The sequence below is a fragment of the Lathyrus oleraceus genome, chromosome 5 (genome assembly GCF_024323335.1).
Source record: "Lathyrus oleraceus cultivar Zhongwan6 chromosome 5, CAAS_Psat_ZW6_1.0, whole genome shotgun sequence".
Lineage (NCBI taxonomy): Eukaryota > Viridiplantae > Streptophyta > Magnoliopsida > Fabales > Fabaceae > Lathyrus > Lathyrus oleraceus.
The window spans coordinates 527382834-527403520 of NC_066583.1; the positions used below are offsets into that span (position 1 = coordinate 527382834).

The 20687-nt window shown below is 31.1% G+C and overlaps 1 protein-coding gene across 1 annotated transcript; it reads right to left on the reverse strand.

Moving 5' to 3' along the window:
• Nucleotides 1-17158: 17158 nt before the first annotated feature.
• Nucleotides 17159-19271, reverse strand: LOC127081824 (transcription factor MYB33). Its single transcript, XM_051022052.1, has 2 exons — nt 18437-19271; nt 17159-18325 (listed from the first exon to the last, which is right to left on the reverse strand). The coding sequence occupies exons 1-2, from the start codon at nt 18761-18763 to the stop codon at nt 17159-17161; spliced, it is 1494 nt and encodes a 497-aa protein (XP_050878009.1). The 5' UTR covers nt 18764-19271.
• Between the last annotated feature and the right edge of the window lie 1416 nt (nt 19272-20687).

Here is a 20687-nt window from a genome sequence, read left to right on the forward strand (position 1 = left end):
GGGTCTTACACGCATAATAGAGTTGGAAAGCGAACGTGAATTTATGGAAATCGTAGGAATTAGAAGTTGATTTTCATAGACGGAACCACTATTCCTTTCAGGAATCAGAAATAGATGAAGTTGGAAAACTAATGATCTTGAAGGTGGCTCTGATATCTTTTACGGTGGCGTGAAACAAACTTGCATGGTTAACACTCCAACGTCTAAGTTAGTTCAAGATTCAAGATGTGTGTAATGAAAAGTGGAGATCAGAGAATATACCTTGCTCTTGGCATGTGAACTAATTTTATATCTTGGATCAAGTGGAGCGAGTTTGGGACGAATTGTAACTTAATCATTTAGGTCATTGGCCCGTCCATAACAAAATTAATATTTATTTGGTTTTTTAATTGTTTTCTTTTAAATCAATAAATATAAAAAAATTACATGTAAAATAAAATGGTTCAAAAATGACAATGTCCACATCACTCAAAATATATCTACTATTAAAAAAATTAAATATCAACATTTTAAATAAAAAATAGAGACCAAAATTATTTTAAAATAAAATTCAAAAATTAATTTCATAATTGTATTATTAAAAGATATAAAAACTTTAATTTAAAATAAAATTTAAAAAATTAAAATAAAATACATCCGGGATGATTTAACTAACCTATATTTCACTACATATGTAAAAAGTGTGTCATAGGAAGACACTTGCCACCAATAACATGTTTACAAAATATGAAAAGTGTTTAGAGAGCTTATAAAAGAAACTGAGGTATTTTGCAATTACATTACATAAATAGAGAATACTAAATCGATAAAATATGATATCGTGACATATTTGAAACTCTTTTTTATTAATTAAAGTTATTTTTTTGTGTGTAAAATAACTTTAAAAGGGTGTATATTTCCGATACATCCATCCCATATATAAGAAAATATATAGAACTTTTTTATTTTAATTTTTTTATAAAAAATCCACATCTTTTAAAGGTATAATTTGCTTTTTTTTTTAATTGGAAAATAGAAACTATCATTAAAATAGCCTAAATTTATATTTTTAATTGTTAATTGATATAATTTATTTCTTTGAATATGCTCTGAAGACATTAGTTAAGAGTTAACTATAATAATATTTTCTTAAAAATTATCTATTGATTTTATTAAAAAATGATCATTTATTTGTTTTTATTGTATTTTTCAACATAAATTTTCTATTTTAATTTTTCTAATGTGTTCATAAGGCACAAGTTAGTGTTGTTTAAAATAACTTATTTTACAATTTTGAATTTTAAAATATAAAAAATAACAATTTTGAATTTAGACCGAAAATAAATATTGGAATCATATGTAATTTTTTAAACTAAAATTACCCTTTAAAACTAAACTAAAATTATAATATAGTCCTAATTCAAACCGACTCGAAGACGAATTAGGATTGTTCCATGATGTTGTATTTTGGACTATAAAGACCATGGATAAACGATTTTATTAGATTTATTATAATTTTAATTACAAACTTTGTTTAATCTTTGTTTTTACCTAATTAATATCAGTGAAATGTAGTTAAAAAATTATTTTATTTTTTTTTACCAATTTTATATTTTAAAAAATGGAAATAAAGAATTTAAGTAAAATTCAAACAAATATTCAATCTAATTTTCAGAATAATTTTGAAAATTTGAAGGATAGATTTTAAATCAAATATTTGGTAGATTCACGAGACAAATTACTGCTCTGATAATTTAGTATCTATAGATACGAGGATACTAATAAAAAATGGGTTAAAATAGATGAGATTTAGGAGATCATTATATTTTTAAGGATCAAATTTCTTTCACATCTATGGGTTTTACAATAAAATGTTTAAGACCTAAACTATATCATACTTATTCGTTCAGACGAATTTTGTTATTGTTTTTATATATTTAAAAAGATTATTGTTTTTGTTTGTATTTCTTTTGCATTTTAGATATTAATTAATGCATCCTTTAGTAGTATTTGTTTTCCATTACAAACAAGGGAACATATGTATTTGAGTTATTCGATTAATTTTAACTGATGTTTGACTTTAACTTTAAAATTTAATTATTATTTTCAATTTGATTTTCTAATATAATAAACTGAATCATTTCAGAATCTTAAATCAATATTCTTGTATCCACTTCGTTTCTATAGGTATCTGTCAAAACAAATTGAAGAGAAAAATAAACACATCTCTTGAGAAAATGAACCTCAAATGGGATATTTGAGCCAAAAATCAATATATATATTTTTGTTTTTTATTTTTATTTTTATTTTATCTTTGATGGTCAAACAATTGGAATGAAAAATGAGAGATGACACGCTAAAATACATACACAAATACATGCATACACCTCAATAAATCAAACAATTAAGTCTTCTAATTTTATCACCCCATATTTACCTCTATTTGCTGAAAAGTGTCGTAAATGATTAATAATTTCAAGTAAAGATTAACTTTTAAATTTATAAATATGTAATATTTGTGAAGTGTTGTAGTAAGTTTGAATTCAGAAATAGGTAATACTTTGTGAAATGGTGCAGAATGCAAAATCGTATAATTTTTGAAAACTGTTGTTATAGGCGAATCAGTACAACATTTGATAAGAATGATACTTTAAGCGAAACATTACAACGTTATAAACAATATTTAACAAAAGTGTTATTGAAAGTGTGTGTTTCATTAAGGGCAATATTTAACAAAAGTGTGTGTTTCATTAAGGATCACAATATCATGAAACAACATCAGTTTGACCTATAAACTCAAAATTCTCGAGTATACGCTGAATTATTTTGAGTAGTCTTATGTTCCAACTCTAAGATATTTAAGATTACTTGAAATACTTATTAAAAAAATGATATCCTTCACGATTCTAATATCAATACATTTGATTTATAAATTAATATTTCTGATAATCTTATAAGTATCACAAATAATGGCAACATAGACATATCAATAATCAATATTCGTCATCCTGAATCCGAATATATTTTTATTATTGTTTTTTATAAAAATTAAAACAATTTAAAAATCTTGATATCAAGATCTTGAATGATTTTTTTTTAACAATTGATATCAAAACATTTTTTTAGGGATATTATGATTTTTCAGTAATAGTTAAATAATATAAGACCATTTTGAATTAATTGAAAAAGTAAAATAACAAAAATCTGTGAGATATCTATATCATATCAAATGCTTGTCCTGGTATAACTTATAATAATAGTGTAGGATGAAAAAAAATTATGGCATTAACATTTATAAATAATTTATTGTAATCTTATATTTATTTTGGTTATATAACGAGTATTGTTGCTGTATTAGAAACGTTTTTCATCAATGGTCACTTGCTTTGCTTGATAGCCCTATAATTTGAATTTGATTTCAAATCTATTATATGAAAAATTTATGATACATATATATATGCTTAATTTTCCTGAGACATACATGTTAAAATTCATCATTATAAGGCTTATAGATTTTTGATAGAGACTTAAATGACTGACTTATGTTGTGCGACGTGTAAAAGTGTTATACAATATGGACCATGAATACAATTTCAAAGCTATACAGTATCATGAAATTTAATGCTATACAATCTTAATGATACAATTTCAATGTTCAAACTAATTTATCTGTTTATTATTTAAGTAAATGAATTGTAATTTTGAAATTATTTATCAAAGTTGAATTTGTTAATCACATAAAAGTTTATAACTTCAAAATTCAGAATTGAATTTTAATATGAACTTTCATCTATTATTTAATTTTGAAGTAAAAAGTGTATCAATTAATTCATAATTATTTGAGTTATAAATTTGTTAATCACCAAACTCATCAAATTTATTAAAGTTCATATTTCAAATTATGCAATTAAATTTAGATTTGGATTATATGTGAATAATATGTTTATGTTCGATGAGACTTATTATTAAGTCATATAAAGATTATCCAAAGATGAATTATGACTTCCATAGATTTTTAATTTTGAAGTCTAATGTAACTATTGAATCCCATGAAGTGAGTTTCTTTAAGAACCTTATCACGAAGGATAAGGAAGAGAGTCTGAAAGACTAAGGATCTAGGACCGAACAGAAATAGTTCTCGACTTATTCCCTTTATCTTGTGGAAGGAGATGATGAAAATTTTGTTCAGAAAATTTCTATTATTCTTAAAATGGAAGATGATCCTATGGCTTAAAGAGAAGAATTAGCTTAAAAAGACTTCTCTTTTTGGAAGAACATTATCCAAGACAAAATGAATTCTATAATGTAAAACCAAAAGGTTTTAGACAAAAGGAATGTGTTGATTATTTCGACACATATGCACTAGTAGTAAGGACGGCGACAATTAGAGTATTGCTTGAATTAGCTTCTTTACATGAACTTATAGTTCATCAAATGAAATTCAAAATGAAATTTCAATGTGGAGATATCAATGGGGAGATTTATATGGAGCAACCATACAGTTATGTGCTTCTTGGTAATTAACAAAATGCGTGGAAGCTTGTCAAATCCTTGTATGGATTAAAACAAGCACCGAAACAATGACATAAAAACTTTGACTTTGTCGTTGCAAGATTCACCAATTAATTGAGAGACACACAATTTAAGGGGAGATTTTAGAATCATTATCACAACATAAATTCAAATATTTTGTCATCATCAAAATGTGGAGATTGTGAGGAATACATCTTATATCTAGTTCAATTTTGATGAAGACAAATATTATCAAAGAATAAAAGGATCAAAAGTGTCATCCACAACAATGATGAAGTTGATCAAGAAGGTTCAACATAGAAATTTAAGTGAATATTTGATACAAGTGAACATAACTAAGGTACTTATTGCAATTCATACCATATTACTTTAAATTGCTCAAAATTTCATCTCTCAATTCATCTAAAAACCTTCTTACATCATCATGCATGTTACCTAAAAACCTTCTTCATATAATTCTTGTGACAAGTGTTTGTACACAAAGTTGTGTGAGAACATTGTGATATTCATTTGTCTCTATGTTGATTACATATTGATCATTAGCATGAGATGAATGGAATTTTAGAAACATAGGTTTCTAACTTTCACATTCAAGATGAATGATCTTGGACTAGTTGACACACTTTTGGGGATCAAAGTAAAGCGAAAAAGTGAAGGTTATGAACTTAGTCAAACACATTATATTGAAAAAGTATTTGACAAGTTCAAACACATACATTTCAAGAAAGTGAGTACTCCATTTGATCCTAGTGTCAAATTTCAAGAGAATGATGGAAGAGTTATGGCTCAATTGGAATATGCAAGTGCATGCAATGTATTAGACCCAACATAACATTTGCAATTAGTAAAATGAGTAGATTTTACTAGCAATCTAAATGGTGAGCACTAGAAGGCCACCGTTAGGATTTTTGGCTATCTTATGAAAACCAAAAATCTTGGTCTCCATTATGGTAGATTTCTTGCCATATTAGAAGGATATACCGATGTGAGTTTGATATCAAGTGTTGAATATCATAAATCTGCATTTATGTGGATATTTACACTAGCCGAGGATACAATTTCTTGGAAGAGCAAGAAACAAATGTGGATCACTCTCTCAACTATAGAATCAGAGTTCGAAGCTCTTGCTTCCGTTGGTGAAGAAGCTGGATGGTTGAAGGACCTTCTATTGGAAGTTTCATCGGCTAAGGACAATGTTTCAAAGGTGTTGATACATTACAGTAGTCAAGCCACTTTACTTAGAGCATATAAAAAGTGTATAACAAAAAGTTTAGGCAAGTAGGACTTAGACATTCTTCCGTGAGAAATTGATTCAGGATGTAATCATTTCATTCACATATATATGATAGAATTATAATTTGGCTGATCCATTTACTAAGCCATTAACCAGGGACTTAGTAAATAAAACCTCAAGAAGTATGTGGTTTAAACTCCTTGAATAAGAGTTCCAACAATGACAGAAACTCAATCTTACGTTAACAAAACATTAACCTCAAGATTCAATGGGTAATAACAAGTCGCTGATTTGGATGTTTGTCGGAAATTGGATAATAATGTTGACTATTTTAAATTAAGGATTGAGTTTTTCCAAACTTTTAATGAAGTTCAATATCAAGAATAAGTATCTCATGGAAAATGATATAATACGAACTTCACCTATGTGAATTTCAAGATGGTGTCGTCTCAAACTGAGAGTTGTAGTTTCTTTCACGAAAAATTCATGAAACAGAAAAGTACATGGCCATAAATAAGTGTTAGGCGAGGAATGTAGGGGAAGAATCCTTAACGAATGTGTGTAAGGTAACGCTAGTCTAATCATATGGATTAATGGTTTAAAATCATTTCTACCTAAAATACGATTAGACTTTGCGTTGTATTCACTAAGGTTAAGTTTTAAATTGAAACATACTTAACTATTTTAACATTCTTTATTTCTCTTTTTCTTGGAATTTGTCTTGTCATTATTAGAATAAGTGGGGTGTTGTTGTAAATTATTAACAATTAATAATATTAAGTGTGTTTCAAAATGACAAGAAAATATTCAAGTGTAGATTAATTTTTGAAATCAGAAATAGGCAACACTTGTGAAGTGTTGTAGTAGGTTTAAATTCAAAAATAGTCAACATGCAACACTTGTGAAGTGTTGCAGTATGTTTGAATTCGGAAATAGGCAACACTTCGTAAAGAGTCGGAGAATGCAAAATAATGCAACCTTTGAAAACTGTTGTTGTAAGAGAAACAACGCACATTTGGTAAAGATGTTGTTGTAGGCGAAACACTGCAATATTTTAAAAGTGCTGTTGTAGGGGAAATCGTACAACATTTAGAAAAAGTGTTGTTGAAAGTGTGTGTTTCATCAGGGGTCGCAACCTTATGAAACAACACCAGTTTGACCTATAAATTGAGCATTTAGGAATAAAAAAAACACATTAGACAATCATATCTTCTTCACACAAAATTCCGAATTTCATCTTCCCTACATTCGAGTTTTCATCGATCTTATGCAAACTCGAGTATATGATGAATTATCTTGAATATTCTTACGTTCTAACTCTAAGATATTTGAAAGTGCTTGAAATATTTATAAGAAAAATGACGTTGTTCACGATTCTAGCCTCGATCCATTTGATTTATAAATTAATATTTCCAATAAAAACATCACCCTGTCTGATGCACTTTGACATCCAGACACACACTTGGCACACCATTAACACATCATGCTGACAACCAGAAGAGACTCCAAAAGCAATCCAACCCACACTACTACATAATACATCAACAAGACCAAACATACAAAATCCTAATTCGACCAAAAAGGCATAATTCTCCCTATAACCAAAATAACCGCTCTTAATATTGATTGTCCTTGTGATATTTATGTAGTATAGTGTTAGGCTTATACTAATAGTGGTGGATTTAAAATAGATCTTACTTACAAGAATATAGAGTAGTTAATTATTTTTAAAACTTATTTTCTACTTGTCATTTTTCATTCTTTAGTTTCATTGCTTAGACTTGCAGTTGGCTTGTTTCTGTAACAATAACCGTGCAACAAAAAGTTAGAGTTTGCTAATCTTCATGATATAGTCCATATTCCTATCCTTCTATGTATCAAGAAAACATGTTTTATTCCTAGCCTTCTATGTATCAAGCAAACATGTTTTATTGATGCTATGCTAGTGCAGGTCATTTGTAATTTCATGAGTGTCTATAAACTATTTTTCTTAAAAATACGGGTTTAGCATTCAATTCAAGTCAAATATTATGATGAGTTTGAATATTAAAGTTGATGGGATTTAATTCAAACCACAAACACATGTACTATTTATCGGTGGATTACCAAATATTTTGAGCAATTCATTGTTTGTAAAGTTCAACAATGTATAAAGATGTAAATCTTTTAATGCCTTAGTCTATAGTCTAGTCTATTGAAAAAAGGAAAACTAGTGAACTAAAATATTCTTTATGTAAAGGATAGTTAAAGACAAAACATGATGATTCCAATGAAATTTTGTTATAAAAAATAAAATAAAAAGTGGGTTGGTACATATGTACACACCACGAGGAATCTTTCTGCCACCTTCCAAATTATATCTAGTATCGTTCGGGGCTGTGATTATGCTTTTTCCCTTACTATAAATTACCGGATTTTTTTTTATTAAATTCTGGATTTTTCATGCAGTTACTGGAAATTTCGTAAAAGTTCCCGTTTTAAAGTAGAATGTTCGGATTTATTGAAAAATTATTGGATATTTTGCAAAAGAATACAGAACTGCCGGACATTTGCGAAATTGCCGGTAAAAACAAAGGTTTTATAGAAATGTTTTGAAGAATTACCAGATTTTTGAAAAATCCAAAAAGTAGTTACTAGATATTTCAAAAAAATTGGAAACAAAATAAATCTACTGGATTATTTGAAAAATACGGCATGCACAATTTTTTTTTGGAAATTTGAAAGTTTAGTAGGCAATAATGATATTTTTGAAAAACATCTTTTTTTTTACATTTTAAACAAATTTAAACGGATAAAACATATACATATAGTGCAAAAGTGTTATATTATCATTATAAAATAAATTATGTCGACTTCCTAGCTACTTCTTCCTAGATACTATGTTGATTCATATGTTGTTAACAAACCCTACTGCAATCAATTTGTGTCTACTTGACGTTGTGTATGGAGCTATCATTAATGTGAAGAATGTGGTGTCAAGGTTCCTGGATAACGAGACCAATATAACATTGTATCTAGAAGCAACATAGTAACCCATATTAGAAATTGTCATCCACTTTTCACGACCTTGCACACCAAAGCCATCAACGAGCGATGCACTTCTAACTTTTGGCATCATGTCATATAATAAATTGGAATACAATTGATGGTTCTAATAAACTTCAATATCTAAATGCGTATGAATCAAAGGCCAAGACTCTTCGTCTCATCCAAGTAAAGCTGCAATAGCCCGAAAACTTCAATTTCTATCACCTATCACATCAACAACGTCATCAATGCACTGATGCAAGAAAACAGAAAACTGAGACAGATATTTTAGTTTTGAAGACAAGCAACATGGTTGACTTTCAACTGGTTTTGTACATGATCTCTTTGTACTCGGACTTCCCTACAAGCCCTTTACATACTCCCACTGTGAAGGATCATGATGCACATCACTCTCTCCACCCTTTTTACTCTTCTTATTTCCCTTCCTTGGATTGTACTTCACCGGTGGTGGAGACATGGAAGTTATGGATGGATGTAGTTCGCACACTTTCTTCTTCATCTCTCTTTGGCTCTTCACACTCTTCTTCAACTCTTGACACTCTTCTTCTAAGTCCAGTCGCATCCCACTATATTCTTCAGTGACCTCATGCTCTTAAATAAATAATTTTTTCCAAAATACATGTATTGAGTCTAACAGAATAGGTTCTCCTTGTATTTGATACCCTGCAATTTCACACACATACAGATAACCCATAGGTTATTTTAATTAAGTAACCACAAGATGTTTTGCCATAACCAATAAATTTTATCATTTCTAGCTCCTTTCCAATGTGTTGTATACACCGTCTTCAAATAAAATCGTGCAATCTAGAATAAAATGGAGTTTTATACGGATGCTCAATGTTGCATACACTTTTCTGAAATGACACTCTAATTGAACCTAATATTTAAGATTCAACATGGTGTTAATAACATCCCAGCTTCTACATAGATCTCCCCTACTACTTGACAACATGTTTTTTGGTCTCCAATGAACAAATTCAACAGTAAAAAACATAAATTGAACAAAATGTCATTATTTGATAATTACTAATGTAACTATATTCATATTTACATCAATGTACCTGTTGGTTTTTGTACTCCCTATATGAGTGACTCTATTAGTCGAAACACTAATAAATCTTTCTTTATATAATGTCAACCAAGTTTCATGCACATACTAAACAAATTTTGGAATATCAGCACATATAACTTCAAAATGCTTTAGGTGTACCATAAATTAGTCTTAGTATTTGAATATATGATGTTGTTTAACATATCCATAACATGCTTATGCATATGTGGTTCGACATACTCCTTACACTTCATACTAAATTTTTTGAAATATGGAACAGACATATCAAATGAGTTGAGTTTGGAAACACAACTTCCACAGAACACTAGTTCATGATCAATAACTAAAACATTTAGTAGCAACTTCTCGGAAGCGAATAACTCTTTTATCTTTTCAAGTGCCCACATGAAGTTTTCCTCCCTTTCATGTTCCAGATACGCAAAATCAACCGAAAATGTTAACTTCATGGATGTAACACCAACAATCTCAAGTAGTGGTAGTCGATGCCTGTTTATTTTATATGTACATTAAATCATCAACAACCCCAATAAGTTATTAAACAAATAAATTAAAATAGAAGCATTTGGCATAAGAATACATGTTTATTTTATGTGTGCAATCAAAACTGAACACAAGATGAAACATGTTTAATAACTTCACTGAATCAGGGTGCGCCCAAGAGATATCTGTAGTAACATTGGAAGAGTATATATTTCTTGTCCAGTACATGTATTTATCTTCATGAATAAGACTCAGAAGATGTTGTATATTAGTCAGTGAACCTCTCTTGCTTGCATTGTATGTATATCTAACCTTGTAGACATGGGTAACACTCGTTAGGTTTTTTGGATCTTTATCTTTCAAAGCAATAATTATGTATCTGGGAGGAATATTGTATTTGGTTATGTCATTCACAAACTTTCTTTCACGATCTTTTAAAAGACCTAACATGTCATTCCTATTTAAGTCCTTAGCTAGTATATGATTATGATACCCACACCTAACCGTAACCTTCCACCCGCTTCCACTTGGCACAAATCTCAGTATAAATGGACATTTCACTGTCATAGTATAATTCTCTACAACCACATCAATCTTCTTGTAGTTTCGTCCTCTCTCACAATCCATAATCAATTTATCTTTTCTCCCTCTCATCCTATTTATAGTATCAGAACAAATAGTAACAACAATACCATGTTGTTTACCAACAAACTGCGTCCATGCCAAAACGTCGAGAGGGGAATATGTAACATTTACAACGTAAACAAAATAAATGATCAATGTATGAGATATCAAAACTAAGGACTACATAATTATGTAAAAAAGTAAACATTTATGTAAAACATAATGCATGACTAGGGAAAACTTGAGTAAAATCAACTTGGGAACCATCAGAAATAGGACCGCATAATTGGAGCATTATGAACCACCAAATTTTTTTGTGTATGTAACAAATCCGGTATACAGGACTTCCTAAAAAAATCCGTTATCCAACACGTTTTCCGGATTTCTCTAAATCTTTGGAAAAAACAACGTCAAAAACTTTCCAGATTCTGGACTTTTTGAAAAATCCGATAAAACTACAAAAGATTCCGGATGTTTCTCAAAAATACGAAAAAAATCAAGGTATTTTCGGATTTTTTAAAAAAACCCGTCAAAACTTTTAGGAATTTCTGGTTTTATAGAATTTGTTTGGTAAAACTACATACAAATATTTGCCAAAAATCTGGTAAAACTTCAACGGATTTCCAGATATTTAGAAAATTTTCGGTAAAACATCATACCCAATTTTTAAATGTCCAATAAAAAAGCATAACTCAACTTCGCAGAATTTTTTGTACCAGATATTTTAAAACAATTATTGCATATTTTGTTTCTACCAGGTTTTTATAGAGAGAATTTTTTACTACAGCGTGAAAATTTGGAAGGTGAAATAATAAGAAAGGTAAATTTTTTATTATGAAAAAATATGGGGGTGGCAGGAAGATTCCTCACACACCACACATGGACGCACCACATGCGTCATAGTATTTTATTTTGACCAACCAAGTCCAACCTCAACACTAATTAGGGTCTGTTTAGATGGGCTTATTTAATTTATCTAGGCAAATTCTTTTCCCACCTCTATTGGTTCTCCCAAACCCTTAACGAAAAGTAAAAAATGGCCCATATTTTTGGAGATGCATCTCCGGATGCACCGTTACCACACAAAGTAAGCTCAAATGGTTGGGCTTCCCTCACTGTTCCAAAATTTAATTCAGAGATGCATGTTTGTATGTGTTTCAGGGGTTATCCTTATATGCATCTCTGGATTAACCTTTATTTTTAAATTCAGGTTTTTTTTTGGAGATGCATCTCCGAGCGCGTTTAATTTATATATAATGAGCACGGACAAACCCTCTTCTCCTTCTTCATTTTATCAAACTTTTACAAATCCCCATCGGAGCTCGTGAGCAACTTTTTTCCAGTCAATTTTTCAAACAACAATCGTGTCTTTACTTCAATAGTACCAATCCCAACTCATTCCATACTACATTCAACATTTTTTCATTCTCATCAACATTTTTTTGAGTAAGTTTCTCATTTAACTTTTTTTTTATTTTTGATTAATGTATTAGGTAAAATTGTTAGTTTTGAATGCGTTAGGTAGTAGTCACATTCAAAATAGGTAGTTGTTACACACATGCACTATGATTTGGTTTTATTTTGGTTTGTTAGGGAAGTACTGGTTTTTCTGCCATTGTTGCAAACACGAGCTTTTTCGGAGATGCATCTCTGAAAATGTTCTGATGTCTTTTTCTCGTATTTTTCAGGAAAATGACTATAAATATTGACGGAAGAATGAGACACGGTCGTGAAATCCAGCACACATCTGTTCGACGTGAGATAACTAGACTTCAGAATGAGCAACCCAGAGCTAGGCAGGGAACCGTCCCTAGACCTCTTGACAGGGAAGCATATACTACTATGAGACATCCGTCACAGAGGTCCTCATCCCATGGGTATGTCTCCCTTGCTTATGTTGAATGAGAGGAAGCTCTTGATGCACATGATAGTGTCCCTCTACTTGGAGACCCTTATCCAGGCCCCCATTGAAACCTCCTTACTGATATACTTAGAGATCATGTTATTGGTCATGTCTGGGTTGGAGAAGTATATTTGTTAACAATTGTTATTTATATGTTTTAAACAAGTTCAGTGCGACTTTTTTTTAAACAAGAGAACGGTTGTTTGAGGTATGTTAACTATAACATAAAGATTTTGAAGCTTTATCAGCCTAAGGATGATTGCTTCCAAAGTGTCATCCGAGACTCCGATATTACAGACTTCTGTTCTTTAGGGTACAAGACCATTAGTTATGCATGCATTGGGCTTTTACTGAGAGATGGCATAAGGAAACATTATCTTTCTACTTCCCCGTTGGCGAGATGGCTATTACACTAGATGACGTTGCTTTCCTTCTCCACCTCCCTATCAGAGGGAAGTTACTTGATTATTCCAAGATCAAACATGATGAAGCTCAGGAGATGATGGTCATTTATTTGGGAATTGACCCAATGGATACCCTGATGCAGTGTGAGAGCACCAGATGACCGATGATGTCGACGACAATGATTTACATGTTACTTACCATTAGGAGCGTGCTTTGATGTTACCTACTATTCTTGGTTGGCACATCCATGTTTGTAAATAAAAGTGCAACCTATGTTGATTTGGCATACCTTAAGTACTTCATCGACTTGTGATCATTCACGAGCAGAACTGGGGGGCGCCTGTTTGGTATCCCTGTACTCCAAGTTGAGCGAATATTCTCTTTGGAAGACAAAGTAAATGACATCCTCCTGCACTCTACTAAGGTAATTTCCATAGCCACTTATAATTTTAAAATCACTTATTATTTTCACTTGTTACTAATATTTTTTATTTATTAATTTTTCAGGGATGGATCTTATCCCACTTTCATCACATATACATGTTTGATCGTGTGCTAGAGTATATTGAGAATTGACCACGTGTTTTCTTATATTGCCACCGCGGAGGGAATGATGTCGTGTGTATATTGACCGAACTTAACATGATGACATATACTAGACAACATACACCACTCAATGGGGCATTATGGCCTTCGACCCCATTTCATTTTACTTTGGATGATTGGCATGTGGAACGAATCTGATGTGGAGGTATCGTCCGCAACGATGCATTTGTTAGTTTAGATATGTGCATATCATTCTGAGACCCCCTCCCCTTCGTGTTTTCTCCTAACAACATTGTCCGCAGACATCTTGATGACATACTGGAAGATTACGAGAGTCATCTGGTTCTAGAGGAGTAACGGAGTATGCCAACCATAAGTCAGTGGTCTTATATGGACGGTTACATGACTTGGTTCTATAGTGTGTTGCACCATGTCATGACACTGGATGCTCTTGGACGTCCACCTAGGTCTACTCATGAGGAGATCCTAAAGAATGAGCAAGCCAGAGATGACCATGCTCAGTCAAAAAAATATGCGGACTACGCATGAGGGCATGTAGTCTGGGCTGTTTGAGAGAGGTGGCGATGATACAGTTTTCCTAGCATGTTCCATTCTTACTGAGGCACGAAATTCCTTAGGTTACCTACGTCAGAGGAGGAGCCACGGGGTTAGAATTAGGCATACACAATAGGTTTTGCTTTTTTTTTGGGGGGGGGGATTTTTTGTATTATTTTTCATACTTCGAGAACAATATTTGTAGTATTTTGGACTGATTTTGAATTAATGCATTACCTTGTTCTATGATGTTCATGTTTATTAATGTTTGAATCAAATTATGACACTGTTAATCGAATTAAAATGACTTTGGATTAAAAAAATTACAAACTTACGACAATGTTTCTGTCCAAGATTCATCTCCAAATTCACCCCATAAGTATTCGCAAATGCATCTCCGTGCCATTTTTTGGCAAAAAAAAAAGAGGTGACTACTTGATTTACGAAGGATGAGGTGATTTCAGGTGCATATGGAGATGGATCTCCGAAAATACCTGAGGACAATTTTGGTTTTTCAGAGGTGTGAGCCACACCATAAGGGTGAGAGAAGAAATGACCTTTATCTAATGCGATAAGTTTTGTGACCCTGTTATGAAGACTTGATCAAAATAGTTTATGACATTGTTCATACATTTTTTTGAACTTATTTTTATAAATTCTTTAAGATAGCTAATGAAAATAACTTATAATATATATAAAAACAAGTATATTTTATTTTTTATTATAAAAATAGTTTATGTGAATTTATACACATAAGCTTATTTTAATAATCACTTGTACTATAAGCATAAATAAACTGCTTATCTAAACATGCCCTTATACATTTTAATTCTTTCAATTCACCTTCCCCAGTGCTAGTGAGGCCTTACTTTAGAAGTAGTTTGATTGTTTAAGTCATGCTAACTCACTTCTCTCAACCAAGTCCTACCACAATACTAGTGTGACTTTTCAAGTCATGTCAGTACACCTCTCCTAATCGTGTCCAACACCCTCACATAACCCTTGATTTGACTATAATACTCTTAAAACTACAACAACAAAATTCAATTTTCATATTTTAAATTTTATTTACTGGACTTTTGAAAAAAACAAAGTTTTTTATATTGAATTTTTACAAGTGGCATTTTCATTCGAGTTATGCATTATTATCGAATTTTTTTATGTATTACCAAATATTTAGGAAAAAACATGTTATTTTACCAATTTCTTAAAATTGTCAACACCAAATTTATGGTTTTCTACCTAAAATTTAGAAATGTACAATACAATCCCAAGTTTTTCTTGCATTTTTACCGAAAATTTGAGATTGTTCGTACATTGAAGTTGTGTCGATGGAGATTAGCTTTGGTATAACACCTTGGTTGTCGCACAAAGCTTCCCCTCGTAAAATGTTGTCTCTTGGAGGAGCGTACTTCATGCTCTCTTCAATCCTAAGCATCATATTTGCCAAGAATTAAGAGTTTTAGTGGTGCACTAGGTTATAGACATTATGCAATAGATTGGTAGTTCCCTGCAGTTTACATGCCGTTGTTGAAGAATTTGGAGCATCTCTTGACTAAGCATTTACGATTGTGATGGAGAGTGTTTTGAAGGTTGGCCTAAGCAAGCTAGTTGTAGAGGTCAGAAGGCCATGAGAGCTTGAAACGCTTCTTGGCCAATTTTTGAAGGAGCGAGATCTTGTGGCGTAGGGACGGACGAATAGGTCACTAGAATTTGATCATATTCGAAGGGAGGAGAAGGAAGAGCTTTGTTAACTTCAAAGGACGCAACAATGACATGATGTTGAGCAACGCATAAAGTAATCTTCAATGTTACCATGGCTTCACGAGCTTGATATATGAACCGATCGAGAAAGAGACTAGTGTTTTGAGAGAGAAAGGTTGGCAATTTGAATCTTCGGTGAAGAGACATCGATTTTTCAAAGACGTTCACATGAATCAGAAGTCAACTCCCATAGACGTCTAGTTTAAAAGTAGGAATGAATTGAATATTTGAAATGACGCATATTGATAATTATATACTATGGACGGTTAAAATTGTATGTTTATGACCTGATACTTTACATGTAATATCGTTTGATTAGATCCAACAATAAGAGATGCAATGGAGATCAAAATTGCAAAATCCTCGGTTGGAATGAGGGTCCATATGTTCCCCATGTATTTTTACATGATGTTCGATATTTGACATTTTCTCGTAGGTCTTACGAGCGGTTGTAAAATTTGGTTGAACATATTTATTATTTTGTAAGATTATCATCATTAAGTTTTAAAAAAAAATCATGTGGCATCTACTATCACAAATGTTTTAAAGTCGATATAAATTATATCTATGTTATCAAATATTTATTTATTTATTTTACATTTTATACTTAAATTATAATTATATAAAAATGATATTTGCATAATTCACGTGTTTGTATGGCACATATGAGAAATCTAATCCAAAATATTGATAAGTTAGAAAATACATTTTTTTTATACAATTTTTATAATAAACCAGTACCATTTTTTAGATGATTTAATCTGATTGAGTAATTTCTATAGTTAAGACAGAATCACATAAGGGACTCTAAAAGATTCAATAAAACATAATGGATCCATCATTTTCATAAGACATAATGGACCCATCATTTTCATAACATTGAACCAATTGAAATCTCAGACTTCAACTAATGAAAAAAGAAAAACTCTAATCATAAGATGAAGAATGTTAATCAGAACAGAACATTTTTTATCAAGCAAATACATAAGTTACAACCATAATCCATTTATACTCAATACCAACCATAATCCATCACAGCATCTGGTAGCACCAAATCTTTCCGATTCAAATTATATTCGTTGTTGGAAGTATAATAAGCTGGAAGCCGATTGAATGATCCACGGTTTTTAATTTTTGAGCGGACCCGTTTTAAGAAGTTTATTTGGCGACTAACTATATCAGTGTGCTGATCATAATCTAGAGTAACTATAGCAGTGTGCTGATCATAATCTTGTCTATTCCATTTTGTACTAGTGTCTGCTTCATTGGGAGCCTTGTTATCCGTGTTTGTTTGCAATGAATCAATATTTGAGCCTTTCAAATTTTGATCTGAATTGAAGTTTACTATTGAATCAATAAAATGATTGCAATCCGGATAATCTGGAACGGACGGACAAGGGTCAATCGGAGGAGACGGAACCGACTTGTCAACAATCGAAGGAGACGGAATGGACTTGTCAACAGGGTTAATCGAAGGAGACAGAGTCGACTTGTCAACAGGGTTAATCGAAGGAAACAGAATCGACTTGTCAATTGGGTCAATCGGAGGACACGGAACCGACATGTCAACATACTCTAATGAGGGAAGTTGCGGCCAGTTACACTGTTGCGGTAAATTTTGGAATGAAGGGGGCTCAAACCTCATGGATCCATATATGGGCTCAGGATAAGAGATATTTGACTTGGCATGAAAACCAGGTATAGGATTATCATATCCATGAACAAGGTTGGTGTCAAGAATCGGATCACATGGAGTAGACAACATAGCATATTGGCTATACTGATCAAATACTTCCGGGTCAGCAGCACTACTGCCACTGAACAAATATCTGCGCTGCACTACTGCACTAGGCATGGATAAGGTATTATGAGACGGATCTGAGTACCGTCCAACCAAGTCACTTATTGGTTTGTAATCTTGAATATCAAAAAATGGTGGCAACATATCTGGGCTGAATTTGTAATATTTAAGGTCCAAGTCAGTTATATCCAAGTTAAAGGTTTCTGTTTCAACTTGCTGGCTGGATTCATTTGCCAATGCCTCAGCACTTTCTTGACTGCCATTTATTGCAGGTTTTGATGTTATCTCTTCAGGATAGATTGGTAAGCCAGCTCGTTGCCGTTTCTTAGATCTTGCATACCAAAAGTTCTTTATCTCGTTATCTGTACGTCCAGGCAACTGAAAAGAAAAGAAAGAGGAATAAGCAAGGCAATTATACCAGAAAGAACATGTAAATAACGAGCTCGGTGACATGATACACGCAAACAAATAAGTTAAGTTATTACGAACCAAGGCAGCCATTTGAGCCCACTTGCTTCCTTTCCGAAAGTGGAACTCGAGGATTTTGCGTTCTTCTTCAGCAGTAAATGGACCCCTTTTCAGTCCCGGCCTCAAGTGATTAAACCACCGGAGACGACAGCTTTTCCCACAGCGAGCAAGTCCGGATTCCTTTTGGACCGCATTCCAGTTTCCCTCTCCATGCTTTTTAATATGATCTACCAAAATTTCATCCTCTTCCTTTGTCCATGGACCTTTCTTTAGAGCAACTTCTCCCCCTCCCGCGTTATCTCTTTGATCAGCTTCCTCCCCCGATAATACTGCCCGGCTATCTTTCATTATACTACCTGTGATATTACAGAGATAAGCTAAGTATTAGTTTAAAGGTATTTAGTTTAAGGGAGAGATTGAAAGAACTGTTAGCTGTTTGAAATTAGTGTTTGAAATTAGTCTTAGAGTTTCTTTAAGTAAATTAATAAATTCCTAGTTTGTAGGAGACAGAATAGGTCTTTTGATTCGGTCTTGTTATGCCAAGTATTTCGTTCCTTTCTGTTATTACTAAAGACTATATATGTGCCTTAGTAGTTTTAACAATAAACAAGTTGATTTAGCCTTCATTCTCTACACTACCTTTCCCTCCTTCCGCGTTACCTCTTTGATAAGCTTCTTCCACCGGTAATACCGACCGGCTACGCTTTGGGCTTTTGCCAACATCACCTCCACTTGATAAAAATGACTCTTTCTGTTTTGGCTTCGAAATGCTACTCATGATTCAATATATCTACAAAGTTAACAAAGTTTGAAAACTTTAGCACACATAATTAAACATACACATCTTTGATTTCTCAACTGCATAAAACAATAAGGGTAATGCTAACTTGTGCCCCAAGGGCACAAGTTAACATTACCCAAACAATAAAACTATTTTCTTTTCTAGAACATTCCACAATAGCTCTCTTTTTTCATATGTGTTTTCCATATCAATCATTTAAAAGCTCAAATAATAAAATAATTGAAGTTTGTATATTCATTATGTAACTACAAAAGTCTCGAATTAAACCCTAGCATTATTAATCCTGAAACTATGAATTTCTCAACAAAGAATGAAATAAAATAGAAAGAAACTATAAACAGAAAGAAATTGTAAAACCTGAAACTTAGAAACTATAAACAAAAAGAAATCGTAAAACCTGAAACTTAGGGCTTGTTTGATTCAATTTCAATTTTTTGTTTTTAAAAACTGTTTTATAAATTAGTTTTAAGAATTGTTTTTAAGATGAAAACTAAATAAAAATTTATTTGAAAGTTTTGTTTTGTAAAATTATTTTTGAAATAATAAAAAAAAAAACTTGTTTGGTTGATTTGTTTTTAAAAACTAATTCAAATATTGGTTGACATAATGTGATTATAAATAAATGATAAAATATTATATGTATTAAAGAATTATTAAAATAAGTATAAAATTATTTCAGTAATTAATTAAACTAATTTATTTTTTTAATTTAAAATTTTAAACAATTATTTTGCAATTGAGAAAATGGATGATACATTGATAGTGTAAATTAATTTTATAATTTCGTTCAATAACGATTATATCCTACTAAATCATATTAATTTTTTTTTAAATTATTTATATGATGTAGCAAAATGATATATTTTTATTGAAGGATAGTGTAAATTTTTTTACTAGATTAGTACATCTCCATTAATAATTTATTTTAATTTATTTTAATTTATTGTAAAATACTATTTGCAAATTAATTTTATTCCAATCATATCATTTTCTTAAAAGAGATAAAATTTACAAATTATTATCTTACAATTTTACAAATTTTCATTTATTTTCTATAAGTTAAATATTTTTTAATGTAATTTTACTAAAAATATAAACAATCACATAATGAATACATAAAAGAATGATAATTAAATTTTATTAAAAAATAAAAACTAGATAAATATATAATGTACATGTTATAAACATGAAAATATCCGACCAATTAAAATGTGTTCTTTTGTGCAAATGTAATATTTTTTATTTGTTGAGTTTTTCTGATGCAAATAATTATCTTACGCATATGAGTATAACAAAAAATATTTTCTATTATTGCAAATTCATATTGCAGGAACTCGTATCATAAGTCAAATAAATTTTTAAAATTGTCATATCAGATTCAAAATAAAATCTTTAACATATAATAAACTAGACTTAAACCATAATTTTTTAGCCAATCATATACTAAAGTAAAATTAAGCTTGACCTGAC